Raw genomic sequence first — 22,638 nt, 5'->3', positions numbered from 1 at the left:
CACTTTCCATGGAGTATCTAGCCTAGTTGGAGTTCTCTAGTCTAGTTGATTTTTTAAAACTGAGTTTAAGTGGCGGAGAATGGAACATAGAGAGCCGAGGGGAAACAGAATGATGAGAAAATAGAAACGAAGGTCCTTGTTCTTGTCAATTAAATTTCCTATTCTTTCTTGACCTAACTCAAAGTCATATTTTCCTTGATCACCTACTGAAGTCTCTATTCTTTATATACAAAAGAATTGAACTGCATTAATGGATTTTAGTGTTTTTCCATTCTTAATGAAACCACTGCAGTTACTGTCATCAAAAATAAATTTAACTAAGCTTTAGTTAAAAATTACTGTGTACATTAGACAATTTGGTTCGACTTAACAGCATCCAACTGCTCCATGAACACAACTATTTGAAAATTGTTCAATTACACATGAAATGAATTATCACCTCATTTGCATGGACAAAAAGATCTATTAATGCTCAATTGAGCCTGAACCAGTTGTGAAACAGGTGAGAATTTATGGTTGGATACTCTGATTGAAGCTCTATTAAATGCTCAAGACAGTTTTCTAATGAATTAAGCCCCAACTCATTTGTATGCAAAATCCCTACTAATGCCTAATTGAGCCCCAATCAAGTTATAGTTGAGCAATCACAGAGCACTGTGTGCTCACAGGAGCATCTCTGGCTATATGTGCACTGGCCCCAGACCAACCTGGGCCCACCTCCTATTGCTTCTTCCTTCTGGTGGGAACATTTCTTTTTCATATATAATGATTAGTTATCATTAAGGATGACATGAGGCTACGGGCTCTGAGTCTTACATTCAGCTTAGTAGTTTATCATGATTTGCGTTCAATGCAGTCTGCACAACTGTGATGCTTGATGGAGCTGCCTTAGAGAATTTGGAAAGGATAACACAGTGAAACATCATAGGCAAAATAAGAAAAAGGTTGAATTGAGTCTAGAAGTCACAATTCAAAGGTCACTTAGACTAGAAAATCTTCCTTGAACTAACTCAGTTCTACTCTGGAGCTTCTTGGTATTGACAAATTCAAGTATTAGTTTGTATTGGTTTCTATTTTATTCTCAAAGACTTATGAATATGTACATTGTTTGGTTGGTTATACCCTTTTTGTTCTCAAAGAGGATTGAAATGATTTCATTATATTGGAATCAAGTTATAGTGTGTCTGATTGTGGCTGATCAGACCAATACAAGTCAGAATGCTCTACTACAAGTCGGGTATAAATAGTCTATGGGAACATTGACAAAGGAGATGTCTCTAAATTTGTGCTTCTCACATTTCATTTTGATGCTTTTGATAGAGGGCCTCAAGAATGAGGTCTTTATCTTCTATTTCTTTGGTCCCAGATTATCCCTGGACTATCTGTCCAGCAGAGTGTCCATGTACTGAACATGTCAGATCCTTGTCGAATAAATGAGTGCATGGGTGATGTTAATGACTTCAGCACTCAATATTTTAGTTCATTTGGGAAAAAAGCATGGAAATTTATATTAGGTAGAAAGGTATTCAGAATAGATTCGCCTGAGTTACAGTAAAAATCAAGAGTTGTGTTATTACTAGATTATAATGAGTTATAATACACCAAGGAATGGTACAATGGAAAGAACATTGGCTTTGAAGTCAGACGACTTGACCCAGAGCCAGAGATGCCCCTGTGAGGCCACAGTGCTCTGTGATTGCTCAGCTATAACTTGATTGGGGCTCAGTTGGGCATAAGAGGGATTTTGCATATAAATGACTTAAGGCTTGAAATCCTACCTCTGAAATCTAGTATCTGGGTAACTATGGGCACATCAGTTCATCTTTTTAGCCCCTGTTTCCTTATTTTCAAAATGGGGGAGTGCCAAGGACCCTTCCTGCTCTAGATTCAGTGCTGAGGTTTTCTCTATATAATTATTTCTAATTTATCCTATATACATCATTTGCAAGTTGTCTTTCCATTAGATTGTGAATTCCTTGACAGCAGGGCCTATTTGTTATAGTAAGTATCCCCAGTATTTAGCACAATGCCTGGTACAATGTAGGTACTTAATAAATAATAATAAACATTTTTAATTGTCTACTAGGTATCAGGAATTTGGGTTCAGTGCTAAGGATACACAGAAAAGCAAGAAGTAGTTTAATGAAATAATAAAATAATAACAAATGCTGTTGAATTGATGACTTAGTTCCATGGTGCTATAAATATGGGCGGGGGAATGACTTCTTGACCTTTCTTTCAAAGGGGACAATTATTATAGTCTTTTAATTTCTAGGGAATCTGAGGTATAATAAGCAGATCAAATAATTGAAGTAAGTTCTTATATCTATGGAAGCATGGATGTTAGGTCTCAGATCCAAGCTTCCTGTACTAGATCAGGGTTTCTTAAACTTTTTTCCACTTGTGACCCCTTTTCACCTAAGAAATTTGTACGTGATCCCAAGTATATAACTATACAAGATAGATACACAAATCAAATATTTATTGATAATAAATTATAATTTCTTGACCCCGATGATATTGTTACAAGACCTTACATGGGATCACAAACCACAGTTTAAGAAGGTGGATGCTAGATAACGCCAAATTTGTCTTTCTTTTAGAAATCAGAGCTATACATCTGCATACCCCTCCTTGGGATCCCAGTCTGAAGAAAGTCTTCATAAATTTCAGCTGATAGATTTACTATCTTAACCTGCCAACAGTGGAAAATCCCCAAAGCTTCTATTATTAGCCAGATGTTCATGGAAGCTCATTATCTCAAGCTCTGACAGCTCGGCAGTTACCTTCACCTCTTGTATCCCGCCACATATACCTCCCTTACTCTTAGTAAAAATTTCAAGAGACAGACTCTGTGTCTGTCTCTTTTTCTGTTTCTGTCAGACTCTTCGATTCTGACAGAAATCTATTCACTTCAAATTGCCTCCATGAACCTAAGAGAAATTACCATAATGAGCAGAATGATCTAAACTCTGTCTCAACAGCATGCTGGAATTCACAAATGCTCTGAAACTGGAGTATTTTTATCAGTCATGTGCTCCATCCTCCTCCCTCTCTCTCTCTCTCTGTGGTACCAAAATCCTACTGCACATTTTTACAAGAGACAAGCCAAGTCAAACAGCATGACCTTATGCAAGTGTCCACAGAAAGAAGCTGTTTCACAGGATTCTGCAAATCCTGTATTTGATAGCACATGTGAACTTGTTTTAAGAACTTATCATCAGAGTTCTTATGCAAGAAATATTAAGTATTTTTTTCTTTGGCAGGTTTCACAGAATGGGGAGTTTGAACTTTTGTCTACTTCATAAAATGGTGGTTGGAACACAGTGATACATATTCAAGGACTGATCATAACAAAAAAAATATGATACAAAACAAGATATGATGGGGCAAAGGAAAGGTCCAGAGAGAGTACTAGTATAAAAATGAGCGGGGAGAGGACACTTTTAGCTGGATAAGTTGAGGAAGGCTTCCAGAGGATGTGAGATGTAGGAGTGAAAGAAATGAAGATGAGAAAGGGCAGAGAGAAAATAAAGGGTGTGATAGGACATCCTAATTTCTATGTAACAGAATATAGGGCAATAGCAAGATACATAAGATTTAGAGCTTGGAAGGATCCTTAGAGATGAACTAGTCTAACTCTTAATAGGTAAAAAAAAAAAAAAAAACAGAGGCAAAATGTCCAAACCACACTTCTTAGTATTTGATTACCTGAATTTTTGAAACTAGGACCTCTTATTCCCAAACCAGTACTCCTGCTATTATTACAAGAAGTATAAATATAAAATAACTGGTGTCCATTATGATATCTCTACAACATTTAGAAAAGGTTGCAATATGTTTGTTATATTCTGTTTAACAAGACAGAGAAATATTTTCTGTCTCTTTTCTCTCTCTCTCAGTGTATATGCATACATATATTCATATAACAAGAATATATACTATATATCTACATAGATGTATATACACTATATATATATTACACACATGTATATAGATGTATATGCATGTGTGTGTATATTAGAAATACTTCTATCCAAAATAATGCCCCCACACTCCCAAAAAAGAGTTTTGATGCAAAAAGAGGACAAGCTTTAGTTATGTGGAAAATTTACTCATGTAGACCAGTCACTCTTCAATGATGCTAGATAGAGGAAGTGTCCATTATTGTACAAGAAAATAAGCATTTTTTATTACCCACTGCGGTTTCTGTTTTGCATTTTTATGACTGAAAGTGGATTTTGGAGATAATACATGGTATTGCAGATAAAATATTGGACTTTTGAGTTAGAAAAACATGGAATACAAATTTTCACTTCAGATTCTACCAGCTGTGTGATTGTGACCCTGACCAAATTTTCTTAGTTTTCTGATCTCTAAAATAGAACCTATAACAGCAACTAGAGCTGCCTAAGATCAAATGAGATCAAGTATATGAAATATTTGCAAATCTTAAGGCATTAGAGGGATGTAATAATAATTACCATAGGAATTATAATTATCACACTGAATCTGTACATGCATATTTACTTCGATACCATTTTACTACCTCATCTCAATTGTCTTCACAATACTTAGAGGAGTCAGGTAAAAAGTAGGTATTTATTGACCAAAAAAAAAAAAGGAATACTGGTGCTATTAGGAAAACACCTATTCTTTCAAGACCTAATTCAAACCACTTCCTGTATGAAATCTTTTTCTGTTCACGGTGATTTGTCTCCTGTAATATTTAGGCCTATATGTTTCTTTCTCTGTTGGATTTATTAGGAATTAACTCCAAAGATAGGGCAAATGCTTGTGCATTTTATAAATCAGTAATATAAGGGACAGCTCTGGGGCTGCTCTAAAATGCAAGTCCACTTAGAATGTGTGTGTTTCTTCTATTTCTTCTATTATTTATCACTAAGATTTGAAGCTATATTAAGTGCCATGCAGTCATGTTACTATATTGATAAGAAGATATATGGTACAGCACAAAGAGTAGGGGACCTGGGTTCGAATCTCAAACCTGCCACATAATGTGAGGCAGTCTCTTAATCTCTTTGGGCTTCAGGTCTCCTATTTTGAAAAGAAGGCTGGAAGAGTTCTGAAGTTGCTTCCAAATCAAAATCTGTGCTCACTAGATACTAGACCTGTGCTTTCATTAGGATAGCAAGCTCTCAAATGAGGAAACTCTATCAAAGCAGGTTATCACGTCTTTACTATCTCCATTTTCCAGATGGGGAAACTAAGGCTAAGGGAGTTTAAGTGACTTGACCAGGATCACACAGGTAGTATATGAAGTAGGATTCAAATACAAGTTTTCCTAATTCCAAATGTTATGCTCTTTTAACTAAACTGCCAAGCACAGGCTCAATCAAAAAAAAAAAAAATAAAAGGAGGAAGGTGCAATACATTGTCTTAAAGTTTGTAATGCTTTTGAAATTGAGAGAAATTAGTGATTTAGGGGAAGTTCAGTATATCTTGAGTTAGAGTGGGATTTGAAACTAGATTCTCCTTTTTACGGTTGTGACTTTGGGCACACCATTTAGATTAGTGGGCCTTTGTTTTCTCATTTGTAAAATGAGTCATTTTGACTAGATAATCTCTATGGTACTTGCCATCTATATGTATTAAGTACCTATGGTAGGCCAAGACCATAAAAAATAGAGGCAAGGACATCTTTGGAAAGTCAGCATTCATGACAGATTCATTTTGATATCCTCATGTTTTTTGTTTTTGTTTTTGTTTTTGTTTTTGTTTTTGTTTTTGTTTTTAATGTAGGGCTAGCTGGCTGGGCTAGTTACCATCAAGGACATGAGAAAGTTAATATATGATCGCTTTCTTCCAATAGTGTACTAAGCTTGAGTTGAAAGATAAATCTATAGGGCTTGGGAAGAGAGAAGGAATCAATCCCTTTAGGATGCTTGGAACAATATGCTCAGACTCATCCAAGAACTTAGTCACAGAACAGCTACTGAAACTTTGGACTCTGGGGTCCTGTAGTTATAGCTAGGATACAGCCCTACTTCCAGCTGAGCTGAATGTCTGGTGGTGAGATTTACAAAGCTAACTATCCCTTTGCTATTTTCCTAAACTTTTAAAAATGAGAAGATAGGGAGTGCCATGATTTAAGGCGAGGATGCTCCTGGTAGCTTGAATGGAAGCAATATTCCCAAAGCACAAGCCTAAGGGCAACCTGGGAGGAAAAAAGGAAGAAAAGCCAGAACCTCAGAAATAAAAGAAAGAAAGAAAGAAAGAAGGAAGGAAAGAGGGGTGTGTGTGTATGTGTGTGTGTGTGTGTGTGTGTGTGTGTATGGGTCTAGTCTGTAGTTTTCCAAATATAGTTTTTTTAAACATTTTCATAGTCATTAAAATGTATAAAAATGATTATTTCTAAAACAGTATTACCATGAATTATCACTGCTATTGTTGCCTAGCAACCTGAGATTCTCTCTCCTCTCTCTCTCTCTCTCTCTCTCTCTCTCTCTCTCTCTCTCTCTCTCTCTCTCCCCTCTCTCTGTCTCTGTCTCTCCTCTTTCTCTGTCACTTTCTCTCTATCGCTCTCTCTCTCTTCCCCCTCACCCCCCATTTATGCCTCCTTTAAAAAAAATCTTGAATTTTTATAAATGGGACTAAATTAACATTCTTCCTATAAATCAAGAAGAGATAATGCACCACTAATGTGTCTTTGAATGATTCTAAATATACGTGAATATCTTACACATACACACATACACACACACACACACAGAGAGAGAGAGAGAGAGAGAGAGAGAGAGAGAGAGAGAGAGAGAGAGAGAGAGAGAGTTAGAGCCTCTTTCCACTGTTTACTATCCTAACTAAATCTAGCTGAGGCTTAACCAATGCCAGGATTTTGTTTCTTGTGCATTTCCTTGACCAATTCCTAAATTGTTGAATTTTGATAAAAATGAAAACCACATGCATTCAAACCTAGAGAAACAATCTTCTCATCTTCTCAGGGACTTTTCCCATCTTCCTGCTGGAAGTCAGGGCTGCACCATAGAAAGAGCAATGGGCCCAAGTTACAGAATCTGAGTTTGAATTGAGTCTCTATCACTGACTATTGGAGTGCTATTCCCATGTAAGTCCTTCTATTTTTTCAGAGCTTCAGTTTCATCTATGAAATAAGGGGGTTGGATCAATAGATGGTCTCTGATGGTCCCTTTCAGTTAGGAATCTATGGATCAATGAGAACCATGGATTTAATTATTAGCAATATATTTGGGGCTTGAGCCTCTTTCCCCTGGCATTTCTAGACCTTAACCTCTTATGATAGGAAGGCAACTTCGGTCTTTCACTACTAGAGATGCAAAGAAAGAATATCTCTCTGGGGAATCATGGGTATGGTTTGAAAAGCACCTATAAGAATCTTTAAAAATACTGAGTCTGCTGCTATACAGATTCCTATGAAGATACACATCATTCCTATTATTGGATAGTGATGTATCTTAATGTTTCCTAAATCTAAGGTTTCTTGTTTGAAAGGAATTTAAGGGCTCTCTCATCCAACCTGTACTTAACCTGGAATCTTCTCTGAAATTTTTCTGACAAGTTGGCATCTAGTGTTCACCTGGAGTACCCGTCTTTATTCTCAGTAGCTAATTCTTCTTCTATATAGCTTTAATTGTTAGGGAGTCTTCCTTTTATTATTGCTGACTATGAGTCAGAATTTATTATAGCCTCTGAAGAATTCTAAAGGAATTATCACACTGAGGAACCAATGTGAAAGCGCACTGAACTGGCTATGCCCCATAACAAATAGAAAATCATGAAGAATGTACATGTTGAGCACAAGGGATAATAATAATCGCTAGCATGTGCATAGTGCTTTAAAGTTTGTGAACCACTATACATGTAGAAGTCCTGCTAGAACATGGTACTGATGCCCCTTTTGGTGCTGGGCAAGAGTGACACAAGATGGGCAGTCATGGCTGACATAAAACTATCAAGAAGTAAACATAATATTCCATATGTAGTCTAACCACAATGATATATATTGAGAACTTCATATTCTCCTTTATCCTGAACATTTGCTTCTACTAACAGGTCTTAAATTCATGTTACTTTTTTATCTGTCATGTTAACATTGTTAACTCATATCAAATTGCATTAAACTAAAAATTCCAGGTCTTTTTCATATAAATTGTTCCACTGATTTTTGAACCCAAGTGCTTTTTACTTTTATCCCTATTAAATTTCTTTTGAATAGATGCAGCTCATTGAGATATTTCCAGACCCTGATTCTGCATCCAATGCACCAGCAACTTAATAAATATTACAAATTTACAAATAATTCAGCTGAATTTGAACTTCTAATATTACTCATTGGCCTTACTCATCATTAATCATGTCAGGGGATAGATACATTTGTCTGCTAAATTTTTTAATGTACTCAAAAGGACTTTCCTCATTTTTTTCTTAAATCTCAAATTGCACTGGAATTGGAAGCCATTTGTGATGTAGTTGGTATCTGGTCAGAGCCATTGCTTAGTCTGATATTTACTATGGTAGAAACTTTTCACCCAGAATTCTCTTGAGTTCAAATCCAACCTCAGGTACTTACTATCTGTATGAATTTTCCACAAGTTTCTTAACCTCAGCCTCAGTTTCTTCATCTATAAAATTGAGATAATAATAGTACCTAAAGCATTAAAAATACATATTATGCATTACTAAATACATTATTAGTATATATTATTATTGCTTTTATTGATTCTCTTCCAACAATAAAATACAATATGTGGTTAATAATAATATTAATAACACCTTTCTTCCAGGACTATGAGAATCAAATGAGGTAATATTTATAGAGTTCTTAGCATAGCACCTGGTACATAGTGGGCACCATATAAATGCCAGCTATAATAATAATTTTTATTATCTTAACTGACTTGTCCAAGGTCAAGCAGAACTGGACTTGGAACCCTATATGTCTTGGTACTGAGTCTAGTAGTCCATTTGATCTGCCACACTCCTCTCAGAGACCTCCTCACCTTGTCCACATGGAATTGTCCAAGGTCTATCTCTTCAGTGGCTCAATGACTATCTCCAGCCTATGGCCATCCTCCTTCATGAACATTGTCATCTCTCAGGACTGACTGGTGGGGTTTCAGAAGGGACAGTGAATCTATAATGACATATGGCTGATGATATCCTCCCTGCTACTGCCTATATGTCTACTTGCTGCCTGCCAAAGCTGTATCATCGGCAAAGTCAGAATCATTTAGGGCAAGTCTAGAGTGCCTGAGGGAGTGCCTAGGATGGGTAATGAATCCAAACTCAATTCTTAACTCACTCACATGACAAATGATCTGGGACCAAGATGAAGAGAAATGAGGAAAGGACATATCCCCTCTGCACACATTTCGGTTAATTTCCCAGAAGCAAGCCATAATAATATAGGTTCCAAGCAGAGTGTTGTCGAGTATGACAAATTGAGCATCTGGGGGATGGGGGAAATTAGAAAAGGGGAGGGCAGGAGTATTCTGGATTCTTTTTAGGTAAACAAGAATAAGAATTTTTAAATTGCAAGAAAAGGGACTGTTTCCTCTAGGACACATGCAAGTAGCAAGAATAAGGTTTGGCACTAGGTAGGGCATTTAACATGCTCAAACAAAGCTGCATAATGTAGCTTTTGAATTCTGCCTGAATTTAGAAAAGAAACTGGGGCCATCCTGCTGTGTTAAATCCCTCCTGCTGTGCTGGGGAAAGGCAGCTCATATTTTATAAAGCTTGATTAGAAAGGGGAAGTGTATTGGCTCAATGGTATCAGAAAGATGCCAAAGTCTCCAAAGCTGTGAGATAGGATCCCAGTTTTGCTTCTGGTACTGAGAGGCTGGGCAACTCTGGGCAAATTCATGCCTTGGTGTTCTTATCATCAAGAAAGGGTAAGCAACTCAGTTGATCCTGCTTTTCAATGCCCCTGTAACCAAACCTGGAATTTGGTCCCATGGAGGCTGCTTACCTGGGGGAGACTGCAAAATGCCTGGGGGAAATGTCAAGCTCTGTGATAATCATTAAAGATTGGGGAACAATGGAAATCTCTCTATTTCTATTGAGCTGCAACAAATTGGCAAACAAATAGCACTGGCTGAGATGCAAGTCCATTGGGCATTATGTACCTGGTTCTAGGCATTCCCTCAAATCAGCTTGACCAACATGTGGTATGTTGGGCAATGGTCTGGCAGCAGATGGAGTTCTTCGATTCCCATGGCTTTCCTGAGCAAGGTCATACTGGTGAGGAATGGTCTTTGGACTATAAGTAATATAAACAGAGACTTTGTGTCTACATAAAGAATGGGGGCAGTGCAGGAGGAGCCAAAATGGTGGATAGTAGACAGGTCTTTGAGCTCTTCCTGGATTCCCTCAGATCAACACCAGATCAAGCCTCTGAATGGGTTTTAGAGTGACAAAACCCCCAAGTGTTTGGAGTGTAATAAATTTCCAGCAGAAGATATTTTGGAAGAACTTTAAGAAAAGTCTGCCTCAATCATGCAGGGATAAAGGCGACCCAGGGAAATCTACTGGAAAGCTCTTAACAATAGCTTTGGCTACTCTCTCCTGGTTCAGAGGCCAATGGATAAGCAGACTAGCTGTGAGATCTCCAATGCAATTACACCAAATAGTGAGCCCCTGAATTGAAGAATAATGTGGAACTTAGCCACACACACCCAACACAGGAAGGAAACCAGCAGGCACTAACCTCAGGGCAATATGAAGCCTTTGTTGCCTGTAGAAGAAGCTTAGGACAATCTCCCCTTTTGCTCTAAGAGCAGATCTTACCCTTTAAAAATGAGCAAAAAAAGTAAAAAGAGCTCTGACCATAGATAGCTATTAAAGAGACAGGGAAGAACACACCTCAAACCCTGAAGACACTAACAGCAAAACATATCCAGATGAAGTCTCAAAGGGTGTTATGAGTTGGTCTTCAATTCAAAAGGCTTTCTTAGAAGAATTCAAAAAGGATCTTAGGGGCAGTTTAGGTGGCGCAGTGGATTGAGCAGCAGCCCTGAATTCAGGAGGACCCGAGTTCAAGTCACTTAACCCCAGCCTCAGCGGGGGAAAAAAAGGATCTTAAAAGGGATTTAAAAGAAAAATTGGGAAAGGAAATGAGAGCTTTGCAGGAGAGTATTGAAAAGGAAATAAAGAAATTATCTGAAGAAAACTCCTAAAAAAGATTTGATGAAATGGAAAAATAATACAACTCCATAAAAAATAGAATTTATGAAATGGAAAAAGCCCAATGAACAAAACAACTCATTTAAAAATTCAATTAGCCAAATGCAAAAGGAGTTTTATAAAAAGATAACTAAAGAAAATTCTAAAAATTAGAATTGAACAAATGGAAAGAATGATTCAATGAGACATTGAGAATCAATCAAACAAAACAAACAAAAAAAATAGAAGAAAATGTAAAATACTTCATCAGAAAAACAACTGACTTGGAAAATAGATCCAGAAAAAAAGAATCTAAGAATTATTGGACTACCTGAAAACCAAGATGGAAAACAAAACAAAACAAAACAAAACAAAAAAAACAAACAAAAAAAAGAAGAACCCTTAGATTACATCTTTCAAGAAATCATCATAGAAAACTCCCCTGATGTCCTAGAATCAGAAGGTAAAATAGCCTTTTAAAGACTCCACCTGAAAGAATCCCCAAAATGAAAATTCCAAGGAAGATAAATTTCAGAATTATCAGATCAAGGAAAAAATACAGCAAACTCTCAGAAAGAAACAATTCAAATATTTAGGATCCACAATCAGAATTCCCCAGGACTTAGAAGCTTCTATTTTATTTTATTTTATTTTATTTTATTTTTTTAATTTTTTTTGTTTTTTGTTTTATTTTATTTTATTTTTTTATTCATTTTTCCAAATTATCCCCTCCCTCCCTCCACTCCCTCCCCCCGATGGCAGGTAATCCCATACATTTTACATGTGTTACAATATAACCTAGATACAATATATGTGTATAAATACCATTTTCTTGTTGCACATTAATTATTAGCTTCCGAAGGTATAAGTAACCTGGGTAGATAGACAGTAGTGCTAACAATTTACATTCACTTCCCAGTGTTCCTTCTCTGGGTATAATTATTTCTGTCCATCATTGATCAACTGGAAGTGAGTTGGATGTTCTTTATGTTGAAGATTTCCAAGAAGCTTCTATTTTAAAGGATCAAAGAGCCTGGAATATGATATTCTGGAAGGCAAGGGAACTTGGACTGCAGCCCAAAATCAACTATCTAACAAAATTAAACATTATCTTTCAAGGGAAAAAATTGATATTCAATGAAATAGGGTAATTTCATTTTTTTTTTATTAAAAAAGACTAGAGCTGAGTAGGAAATTTGATCTTCAAATACAGAACTCAAGAGAAGCATAAAAAGGAAAAAGGAAAGGGGGAAAAAAAACATTTGTTTTTTAAAGATTAAAATGTTTACATCCTTACTTAGGAAGATGGTATGTTTAACTCTTCAGAACTGTATTTTTGTTAGGGTATGCTTACAGGGTGTAGATATAATTTGACTTTCTTGTGATGATATAAAAAAAAGAAACTAAAGGTAGAAAAGGGGTTGTACTGTAATAAGAGGAAAGGGAAGTAAAATGGGGTAAATTACATCACATATAAGAGGCAAAAAGGACCTATTACTATTGAGGGAAAGAAAGGAGGGGGATGAGTATTGTATGAACCTTAATCTCACCAGATTTAGTTCAGGGAGAGAATATCAGACATATTTAATTTGATAAAGAAACTTTTCTCACCCAATAGGGAAGTAGGAGGGGAAAGGGGAAAGGAGAAAAGAAAAGGGGAGGCTAATAGAAGTGAAAACAGAAGTAAAAGGGGAAGGGGATAAAAAGGGGCCAGGGGCTGTAAAAGGAGAGGGCTTATTGAGGGATGTGGTGTTCAGAAGCAAAATACTGGGGAGAAGGGAAAGGGAAAAGGAAAGAGAAAAGTATAATTTGGGGAAAATAAGATGGCGGGAAATATAAAGTTAGTAATTCTAACTGAATGTGAATGGAATGAGCTCTCCCATAAAACTGGGAGTGGATAACAGACTGGATTAAAAGCCACAATCCTACAATATGTTGATTATAAGAAACACATTTCAAGAAGAATGATAAATAAAGATAAAAGGCTGGCAGAATCTATTATGCTACAGCTGAAGTTTAAAAAAAAAAAAAGAAAAGAAAAGAAAAAAAAAGCAGGGGTGGTGATCCTGATCTCAGATCAAGCAAAATCAAAAGTAGATTTAATTTTAAAATTAAATTAATTAATTTAATTTTAAAATTTAATCAATTAATTTAATTAATTAAAAGAGATTACATTTTGTTGTGGGTACCATAATTAATTAAGTAATAGCAATACTAAACATATATGTGTCAAGTAGTATAATATCCAAATTCCTAGAGAAGAAGCTAAGAGAGCTGTAAGAAAAAAATAGACAAGACTATACTAGTGGGGAATCTCAACCTTGCTTTATCAGAACTAGATAAATTGAACCACAAAATATATAAGAAAAAAATTAAGGAGGGAAATAAATTTTTAGAAAAGTTAGGTATGACAGACCTTTGGAGAAAATTGAATGGGAACAAAAAGAAATGTACTTTTTTCTTGGTGGTACATGGAATCTACACAAACATTGACATGTATTAGGGTATAAAAACTTCAAAAATCAAATGCAAAAAGGTAGAAATAACAAATGCATCTTTTTCAGATCATTAGACAATAAAAATTACATGTAATAAAGAATGAGAGCAGTTCACTTATCCCTTGAAGGTGTGAGTGGTACAGATGGATGTTGGAAATAAATGAAATCTATTTTTAAATGCGTTTTCACCCATTTTATCATTCTGTTCTATATTCTTTAAAGTTCTCCCAGAGGATAAGACCCTTCCCAGTCTGTGACTGCTCACAATAACACCTGATTTTATTAGTGAATCTTAACTTGAAAAAAATTATTTGTAGGTCACACTATTTTTATTTATAATCACAGGCTCACAGATTTAATGCTAAAAGAGACATGAAAGGTCACTGAGTCCAAACTTTACATTTGACAGAGAAGTAAACTGAGATCTAGTCTGGGTAAATGACTTGCCCAGTAATTAATTTTATTAGTGATTCTTAACTATTAACTAGTATCTATACATGATATTTTAATATTTGCAAAAATAAAAAGTATAAATGTTAACTCATTTTATAATCACAACAACCCTGGAAGGTAGGGCTATTATTACTCCCATTTAAGGAAACTGAGGCAGCCAGAAGTTAAGTGACTCACACAATTAAAAAATTATCTCTGGCTACATTTGAACTCAAGTCTTTTTGTCTCTTGGGCCAATACTCTACCCACTGAACAATCCCACTAATCTTTTTAAAAATATTTTACTTTTTGTATTTATGATTTATGATTTAGAGCTGAAGCACTTAATGTAAAACTTCAGCTCTGAAGTCTCGTTGCCCTGATTAGTGGGTACCGCAGTCAATCAATCAATAAGCATTTATTAAGTGCCTGCTATATAGTAGTCAGCTATATGGTCCAGTAGATAAAATGCCATTCCTGGAGTCAGAAGAATATGAATTCAAATCTGGCTTCAGACACTTACTAGCTGTGTAATTTTAGACAAACCTCTTAATTCTGTTGGTCTCAGTTTTCTCATTTTGTAAAATTGTAAAATTTTATATTATAAAATGAGTTAGAGAAGAATATAGCAAACTGCTCTAGTATCTTTGCCAAGAAAACCTCAAATGGAGACACTGAATTAGGCACAACTTAAATGACTGAACAACATTGGCTATTGTTCCCAGACCCTGCCTGATTGGAAAATAATGCACTGCATTGCAGGAAATGGATTCAAGTTCTTGGTCCTGATTGGATAACAAAACTGGGGTTTTCCTGTGTGTTTCTGTACCTCACCCTTACTCCTGACCACCTTTGGGCTCACAGAGTCAAGCTCTATTGTCCAAACTCAAAGTATACAATGCTCCCTCAGGCTTCTGAAGGAGAAAGTCACTTACTTGTAAGGGATGTGTTTGCTGCCATTGACCAGAGCAAGGATGACATTTCCCAGGGCTGATAGTGACAGGCACAAGCCTGAACCACCCTCTCGATTTTTGCTGAGAGCTTTGACACAGCTGCCTAGGTCAATCAGATGCAAGCGGCTTCGACCTCCAGACACTGTCACAAGGGAGAGAAAGGAAAAAAAAAAAAAAAGACAGGAGGGGCAGTGGTTAGCTTTGGGCTGATGTGGAATGATTTTTGATAGAGTTTCTTGGAAAAATTCTCTATGGGTACACACATGTGCCTACATGAACAGGCACAAGATCCTGCTCATCATGACCTACTGCAAAACCCCACTGAAATCATATCTGGGAATAATAAACATTGGGGGTCCTGTTAACTTCTGTTCAATGTGCATCACCCTATATTGCTTCTCATTGTTAGTCTCCTTAACAATTGTTGCTGCTATCACAATGCTTGGCAACATACAGGCTGAGTTCAGTAGGAATCTAGAGAAAGTACACTTGTAATATAGGAAAACAGTGGTAACTTGCTGCCCTCTGAATTAAGCAAGATTTTGATCACAATTCTCAATTTGGCTTATTCTCAATTATTCATTTGCTTATTACCCATATGAAACAATCATGAGTCTAATATCTTTTCACTGTTCAGGTAATAATCTGTCAATCCAACAACCAATAAACATTTATTAAATACCTACTATATGCCAGGTACTTTAAGTGCTGAGATTTCAATTAATAAAAAGAATAAATAAATAAATAAAAAGTCCTTGCCCTCACAGAGTTCACAATAGAATGTCAACAGTGATAAAGTGCCAGTCAAAGAAGGTCTCAGTCAAAGGATTTAGATATGGGGGGGGGAAGGGAAGAGAGGGAGTAAGATGAATGGTGGTCAGAATATGTCTAAGTGTAACTCTGCTGCATGCCCATGGCTGATTCTGTACACATGATCTCTGTCATTTGACAGGTGGTGAAATGGATAGTCTGTTAGAATTGGAACCAGGAAGACCTGAGCTGATATCATACTTTGGATATGTACTAGCTGGGTAACTATGAAACAATATTTAGTCTCTTTTAGCCTCAGTTTCCACATCTATATAATGGAATTAATAACAGACCATCTATCAAGTAACTATTGTGAGGCTTGAATGACATGATACATGTAAAAGTTCATTACAAACTTTAAAGTATTTTATAAACGTGAGCTATCATCATTAAGACAATGAATTACTCAGTTGAGAGAGAAAAAAAACTGCAACCGCATTACACAGTTGCTACTACTGCTGCTGCTACCTTTACCACTACTACTCAATTTAGAGAAACAACTGCAACTTCATCATATAGTTACTGATTGCTGCTACTATTACTACTACTACTCATATTAGAGAGAGAAAAAACTGTAACCTAATTGGTTACTACTGTTGCTACTTCTACGACTACTACTAAACTGCAACCTAGTTACATAATTAGTACTGCTGCTATAACTGTTGCTGCTGCTGTTGCTAGTATTATTACTCCTACTTAGTTTAGAGAGAGAAAAAACTATAATTTGATTATATGAGTGACTGCTGCTGCTGCTGCTGCTGCTGCTGCTATTACTACTACTACTATCTGACTCCATCTCTCCTTTTCTATTATTATGGAGGACTGAAAAAGTAGCTTTGAGGTTTAATTAATTCCTGCCATCTAACCTCAGACACCATCCCAATCAAACCCAATTTTTTAAGTGAGGAAACTGAGGCCATTTAGGTTAAATAACTAGCTCAAGTTCACATGGGCAGAGAGACAGGATTTGATCTCAGGGTCCCTGACTTTTAAACCTAGTGATCTCTCCACTGGACTACATAGTTTCCTGTGCTAAAGGTCTGATAACCTCAATAGGGGTTGAAATGAAGATATTTTAAAATGATTTTCTTAAGGCTAATTGCCTCTACCCCACCTTAAGTCCTATTGTCTGCTTCTAGTTTAGAAAGACAATTTGAGCCCTATGGTTAATAAGATTTCATGCTTAATAAAAGTATATTTTCCCCTATTTTACTAACTAGGCTAACCCCTGGAAAGTTGGGATATGCTGGGTTACCTCTTTTCCCATATTTCTCCATATTGAAAGATTTGCTATGATAAATAAGGGAATAATTATTTTAAGATAATTATTTAATTGAGAGACAGAGACACACATAGAGAGATAGGCAGAGAGAGACAGACACAGACAGAGAACTGCAACCTAATTACATAGACAGAATATTGGTATGTATCATAGACTGAAGGGGATAGAGATGGCCCAGTGTGCCCCTGTTTTGACCTTAAGAGTTCAGTTGTTTGAACTAAATCAAAAGTCTCCCATACACCCTTACAAGGATGCATAGAACAAATAAGCTCATTTATACTATGCTATAAAAACATTATACAGTATTCATAATTATGCACAAGTGAATAAACATTTAGACAAGGGCAAATGAGCTTAGAGCTGTACCAAGTCTGCCTATATCATGTAGGCAAAGTGGAATTGGGAGCCTTCACAGAATTTGGAATATCACATAGTTTTGGTTAATCTAGGGTGGCAGGGACTAGCTAAATGGGTTCAGATCATTTGCCCATTAGCAAGAAATCATATCACCTCCAGAGACAGAGAGAAATTATTTTTAAATGAATTAGACTATAAGTGCAGTTAATTGGGGGGGGGAGGAAAGAGAAATATCTGGAAGCCTAGTTCTTTGTCTCTAAGATTCTTATAGCCTCTCAGAAACTGTAAGTTCCAACTTCATCTGAATCTGTTATACTTCGTTCAAAACTCTCCTTGGGTTCTAGCATTTATACCCTGAGGGTCTCTAAATCTAGATTTGAACTAAACAGATTTATCCTACAATAAGCTTTCATTGTCACCAGAAAGTGAAAGGCTAATTTCACTCAGTTTGTGAGGCCACAAAGAATGGTTACTTCCAATTGAAAGGAAAATTAGTTATGACTATGAGGATTTCCTGACAAATTCTCTCTTTAGCATCCCAGTCTCAGCCAATCAGCACTCCTGGTTTCATTACTTCCATGTAAAACAACTGAATGGAGTCAAAGTACTATCACTTTCAAAGTCTGCTCATGTAAAAGCTAATTTGGTTGGCCCTTCTTACTAAGGAGTGATTTTCAATTTCTTTACCTAAGGCATCCATTTTTATGCATCAGAACACAAGCTTCTATCTTTATCCTCTTACCTCCCCAAGAACACATATTTTCTTCTTTTGTGTGTATGTATATAAAAGTTTTATTCATTTTAAATTTAAATATAAAAAGGGAAAAGAGAAAAGAGCATTACCATGTACACAGCAGTACGTGAGACAAGATTCGATATAAAAGAATAAATTTTCATTTCCATTTCCATTCATAATAAATACTATACATTATTTTCAAAGCTACCCAGCTTTTCTTTGCTTCCTTTAAGGTTTTGTTTTGCTCTCTACTGTACACTTTTTTTTCTCCCTTCCTCTCTCTTTTTCTCTTTCTCTCTCTCTCTCTCTCTCTCTCTCTATCTATCTATCTATCTATATTTATATCTATATCTATCTATCTATCTATCCATATATATATATATGTATATATATATATATATGTATATATATATATATATATATATATATATATATATATATATATATATATATATATATATATATATATATATATATATATATATCATAGCTAAGTGACATACCCAGCCAGCTACAAGTGGTAGTGATGGGAGGCTGGTAGAAAGGTGATATCTATCTATATGTGTCTCTAAAGAAAATGGATAAGGTGTCAGTGAAAATGATGGGCAATGAATCGAAGACAACTGTAGGCTTACTGATTAATGCTGAATGGGAAGTCATAGACCTGCAGAGACCAAGAGCCAGGTGTGTCTGAGTGTGTTACCACAGCTGGTCCAGATGAGAAGTCGAAAGAATTGAAGCAGTATAAGACTTGATCAAACCAAACAAACATTTGGGCACAGCTTCCCCTACCTACTTAAGCATTTCCCTCTAGTCTACATCATAGGAGTGTTCAATTCAATTCAATAAAGCATACATTAATAAACACCAACTCTGGGCTGCCTCTTCCCAAATTCTCCCTCTCATTTTGTTATTTAGTTGTTCAGTTATATCCAACTCTTCAGGAGTGTGTGTGAAACTTATTTAACCTCTAGGGGCTCATTTCGAGAGAGAGAGAGAGAGAGAGAGAGAGAGAGAGAGAGAGAGAGAGAGAGAGAGAGAGAGAGAGAGAGAGAGAGAGAGAGAGAGAACTATTGAATTAGTCGGATCTTTAAGGTTATTTCCAGCTTGAAAATGCTATTCTGGATACCCTAACCTCTTGAGATTTTTTTGACCATGTTTTGGAAAAGGAGTTAAGAATCTAAGGAGAAAATCATAAAAGATTAGGAAAATTATCCTATCAGCCTTGCAGACAAGTACAAGAAATGGCCCATGGAATGCCTTTTAAGAGTTCAGGCTCCCTCTATAAACTGCAGAGGGAATAGTACTTATAAATAAGTCATCAAGCATAAATCCATGCCAGCCCTAGACAAGCCTCGAAATCCTACAGGAACCTTGTTCATCTGATTGCCCATTTATATCATTTATAACTTCACATTCTTCTGCCTTCTCCACCCCAAGTAATATTGTTTCACCTCTTCAGATTCAATGGTTCCTCCTTTCTTTCACTCATTATGTTCCAGACAAATTGATTTAATCTCTGTCCCAAAAACTCACTTTATATGTTCTGATATCTCTGTGGCTGTGCCTTTGCTGACTATTCCCTAAGACTATAATACAACTTTATGTGCCTCTCCTTTTTGAATTCCTAATTCTTCTTGAAATTAAACATCTTCTTCAACTCACTTCCAATTGATCAATGATGGACAGAAATAACTACACCTAGAGAAGGAACAATGGGAAGTGAATGTAAATTGTTAGCACTACTGTCTATCTACCCAGGTTACTTATACCTTCGGAAGCTAATAATTAATGTGCAACAAGAAAATGGTATTTACACACATATATTGTATCTAGGTTATATTGTAACATATGTGAAATGTATGGGATTGCCTGTCATCAAGGGGAGGGAGTAGAGGGAGGGGGGGATAATTTGGACAAATGAATGCAAGGGATAATATTATAAAAAAAAATTACTCATGCATATATACTGTGGAAAAAAATTCTAAATAAAAAAAGAAAGAAATTAAACATCTTTTTTATGACTTTTCTTCTAGGACTTCATAAAGCACTTTTAAAAATTTCTCTGATATACTTAGAATGTATATTAGAATTGTCTATATTTAATCCTTATTCCCCTACTAGATTGTAAATTCCATGCAGACTACATGTCTCATTGAATTCTTTGTCTCTTACAGCCTAGTTCCTATCTCTAAAATAGGAAGTATCTGATACCTATTAAATCAGTGAATGAATTCTTAGTACCAGCTAATGCCAGGAGTATGCTGGCATAGACATGGTGGATAGATCACTAAGTCTTGAGTCAGGAAAATATGAGTTTAAATACTGCCTCAGAAATCTAGACAAGTCACTTAATCTCTTTCAGTCTAACTCTCCTCACTTGTAAAGTTGGGATAACAACACCTCTCTCTACCTTTCAGAGTTGTTGTGAGGATTATATGAGATATTTGTAAAGCATCACAATACCTGGTACATAGTAGACACTTAAATTCCTCCCTCCTTCTTTCCATTTTTTCTTTCTTTCCTTCTCTTCCTTCCTTTCTTCTTCTTTCCCTTTATTCTCTTTTCTCCCCTATCTTCCTTTCCTCTTTCCTTCCTTTCTCCCTTTCTCCCTTTCTCCTTTCCCTTCCTTCTCTCTCTCTCTCTCTCTCTCTCTCTCTCTCTCTCTCTCTCTCTCTCTCTCTCTCTCTCTCTCTCTCTCTCTCTCTCTCTCCTTCCCCTCTTCCCCCCTCTCTGCCTCTGTCTGTCTGTCTGTCTCTCTCTCTCTCCTTGCCTTCCTTGCTTTCTTTCCTTCCATCATAAATCAACAAACTCTTTCCTAGAACTTAGAATTCTCTAGGGATATGTAACATGGTTTTCTACTCAAAGGTAGAGCCAATGTAAGAGTTATTGTAAAAAAAAGGCAATTGTTTTAGAATATACTGAAATCATGTAGGAAAATATATCTTACAATTGAAACAAAAAAAAATAGCTTTCTTTACTGCCATCTGAAAAAGAATATATTTCTCTAGATATTTTGTTTTCTTTCAGTGATGTCTAGAAATAGGAAAATCTTGAACGTGCATATATATGTGTAAGCATGTGTGTGTGTGTGTGTGTGTGTGTGTGTGTGTGTGTGTGTGTGTGTGAGTGTTTGGCAGCTATATGACTGATACATCAAATCAGCCATCTTCACTCATAATGGCCAGTTAATAGAAGCATGCTCCATCTTCCTCTTCGCTGCAGGGTGGCTAATTAATAAACCTTCCCTTAATTGAGTTCTGGCTGCTACGTCCAGGGGGATTATTACTTAAATATAAGTAAACAAAATTTCCATTTTAAACAACACACTAAATCATCTCATTACATTTTAAACAGATGTAAATTCACTGAACTCAAACATGTTCAGAGAATGGTAGGCAAGTCCATTACTCAGGCAGTACAGATATGGGCCTCATGGTGCCTTCTAGCACAGCTCTCCCTTCCTGCACTTTTGGTAGGCAGGTATCTATCATCTATTGTCATCAGGTCACTATCTTTTTTCCCTCCTTTTCTCTCCTTTACTAGTATGCTAAAATGTCTCTGTAAAAGCTTTTGGAAGTTAATTATGATAACAATCCTTTTGGTGTTTTCCTAAAATAGGATTTTTTAAAAATGAAAAACATGATCTTTCATATGTTGTGCATTGAAAAGTAGTAGTTTTGATGTTTAATATTTAGCAAATATTAAGAGCATGTTAAATTTTTTTGGAAATAACAATTCCAAGACAAAAGTAAGTCCTTGAGTATTTACTCTGATAATACCTAAAGGGTGGAGTTGACATTTCTTTTCAATTCCTTATTTCCATATCTTTTTGTAATCAAGTTTAAAAGGAATGTTATGACCTTTTCTCTTTCTGATATTATGGGAATTCCACAAAAGCAGAAAAAAATAGCTTTTATTGCAGTACTTTTTGAATAGTCCAAACTGGGGAAGGTTGAAAAGATCAAGAAAATTTTATCTTTCAGGATTCTTTACTTAGTGCAGTTAAGATCTTTTGAGACCTACACTTTGCTAAAAGGGCAGTTAGATGTATGGAGTGGTGGGGCTGGAGTCAGGGAGACTTGAATCCATATCCAGTCTCAGACACTTAGTAGCTGTATAAATTTGGGCATGTCACTTAACCCTATTTGCCTCTGTTTCCTTATCTGTCAAATGAACCAGAGAAGGAAATAGCAAACCACTCCAGTAGCTTTTCAAGAAAACTCTAAAAGGAGTCACAAAGAGTTAGACAATACTGAAATGATTCAATAACAATTTTGCTTACAAAAGATAACAATCAGGGGAGCTAGGAGGTGCAGTGGATAGAGCACCAGCACTGAATTCAGGAGGACCCGAGTTCAAATCTGGTCTCAGACACTTAACACTTCCTAGCTGTGTGACCCTGGGCAA

The 22,638-nt window shown here is 36.1% G+C and overlaps 1 protein-coding gene across 2 annotated transcripts in view; it reads right to left on the bottom strand.

Annotated features, from left to right (window-relative positions):
* Positions 1-22,638, bottom strand: part of KIF26B (kinesin family member 26B) — a 590,705-nt gene that overhangs the window by 66,070 nt on the left and 501,997 nt on the right. For both annotated transcript variants that reach the window (XM_074262566.1, XM_074262567.1), the window contains one exon: positions 15,026-15,185. In XM_074262566.1, coding sequence (XP_074118667.1) covers positions 15,026-15,185 — 160 coding nt within the window. The remainder of the gene's footprint in view (positions 1-15,025; positions 15,186-22,638) is intronic.

Source organism: Sminthopsis crassicaudata, chromosome 4, assembly GCF_048593235.1.
Source record: "Sminthopsis crassicaudata isolate SCR6 chromosome 4, ASM4859323v1, whole genome shotgun sequence".
Taxonomy (NCBI): domain Eukaryota; kingdom Metazoa; phylum Chordata; class Mammalia; order Dasyuromorphia; family Dasyuridae; genus Sminthopsis; species Sminthopsis crassicaudata.
The sequence above is the reverse complement of the archived record's forward strand: the minus strand, read 5'-3'. Positions and strand labels throughout refer to the sequence as shown.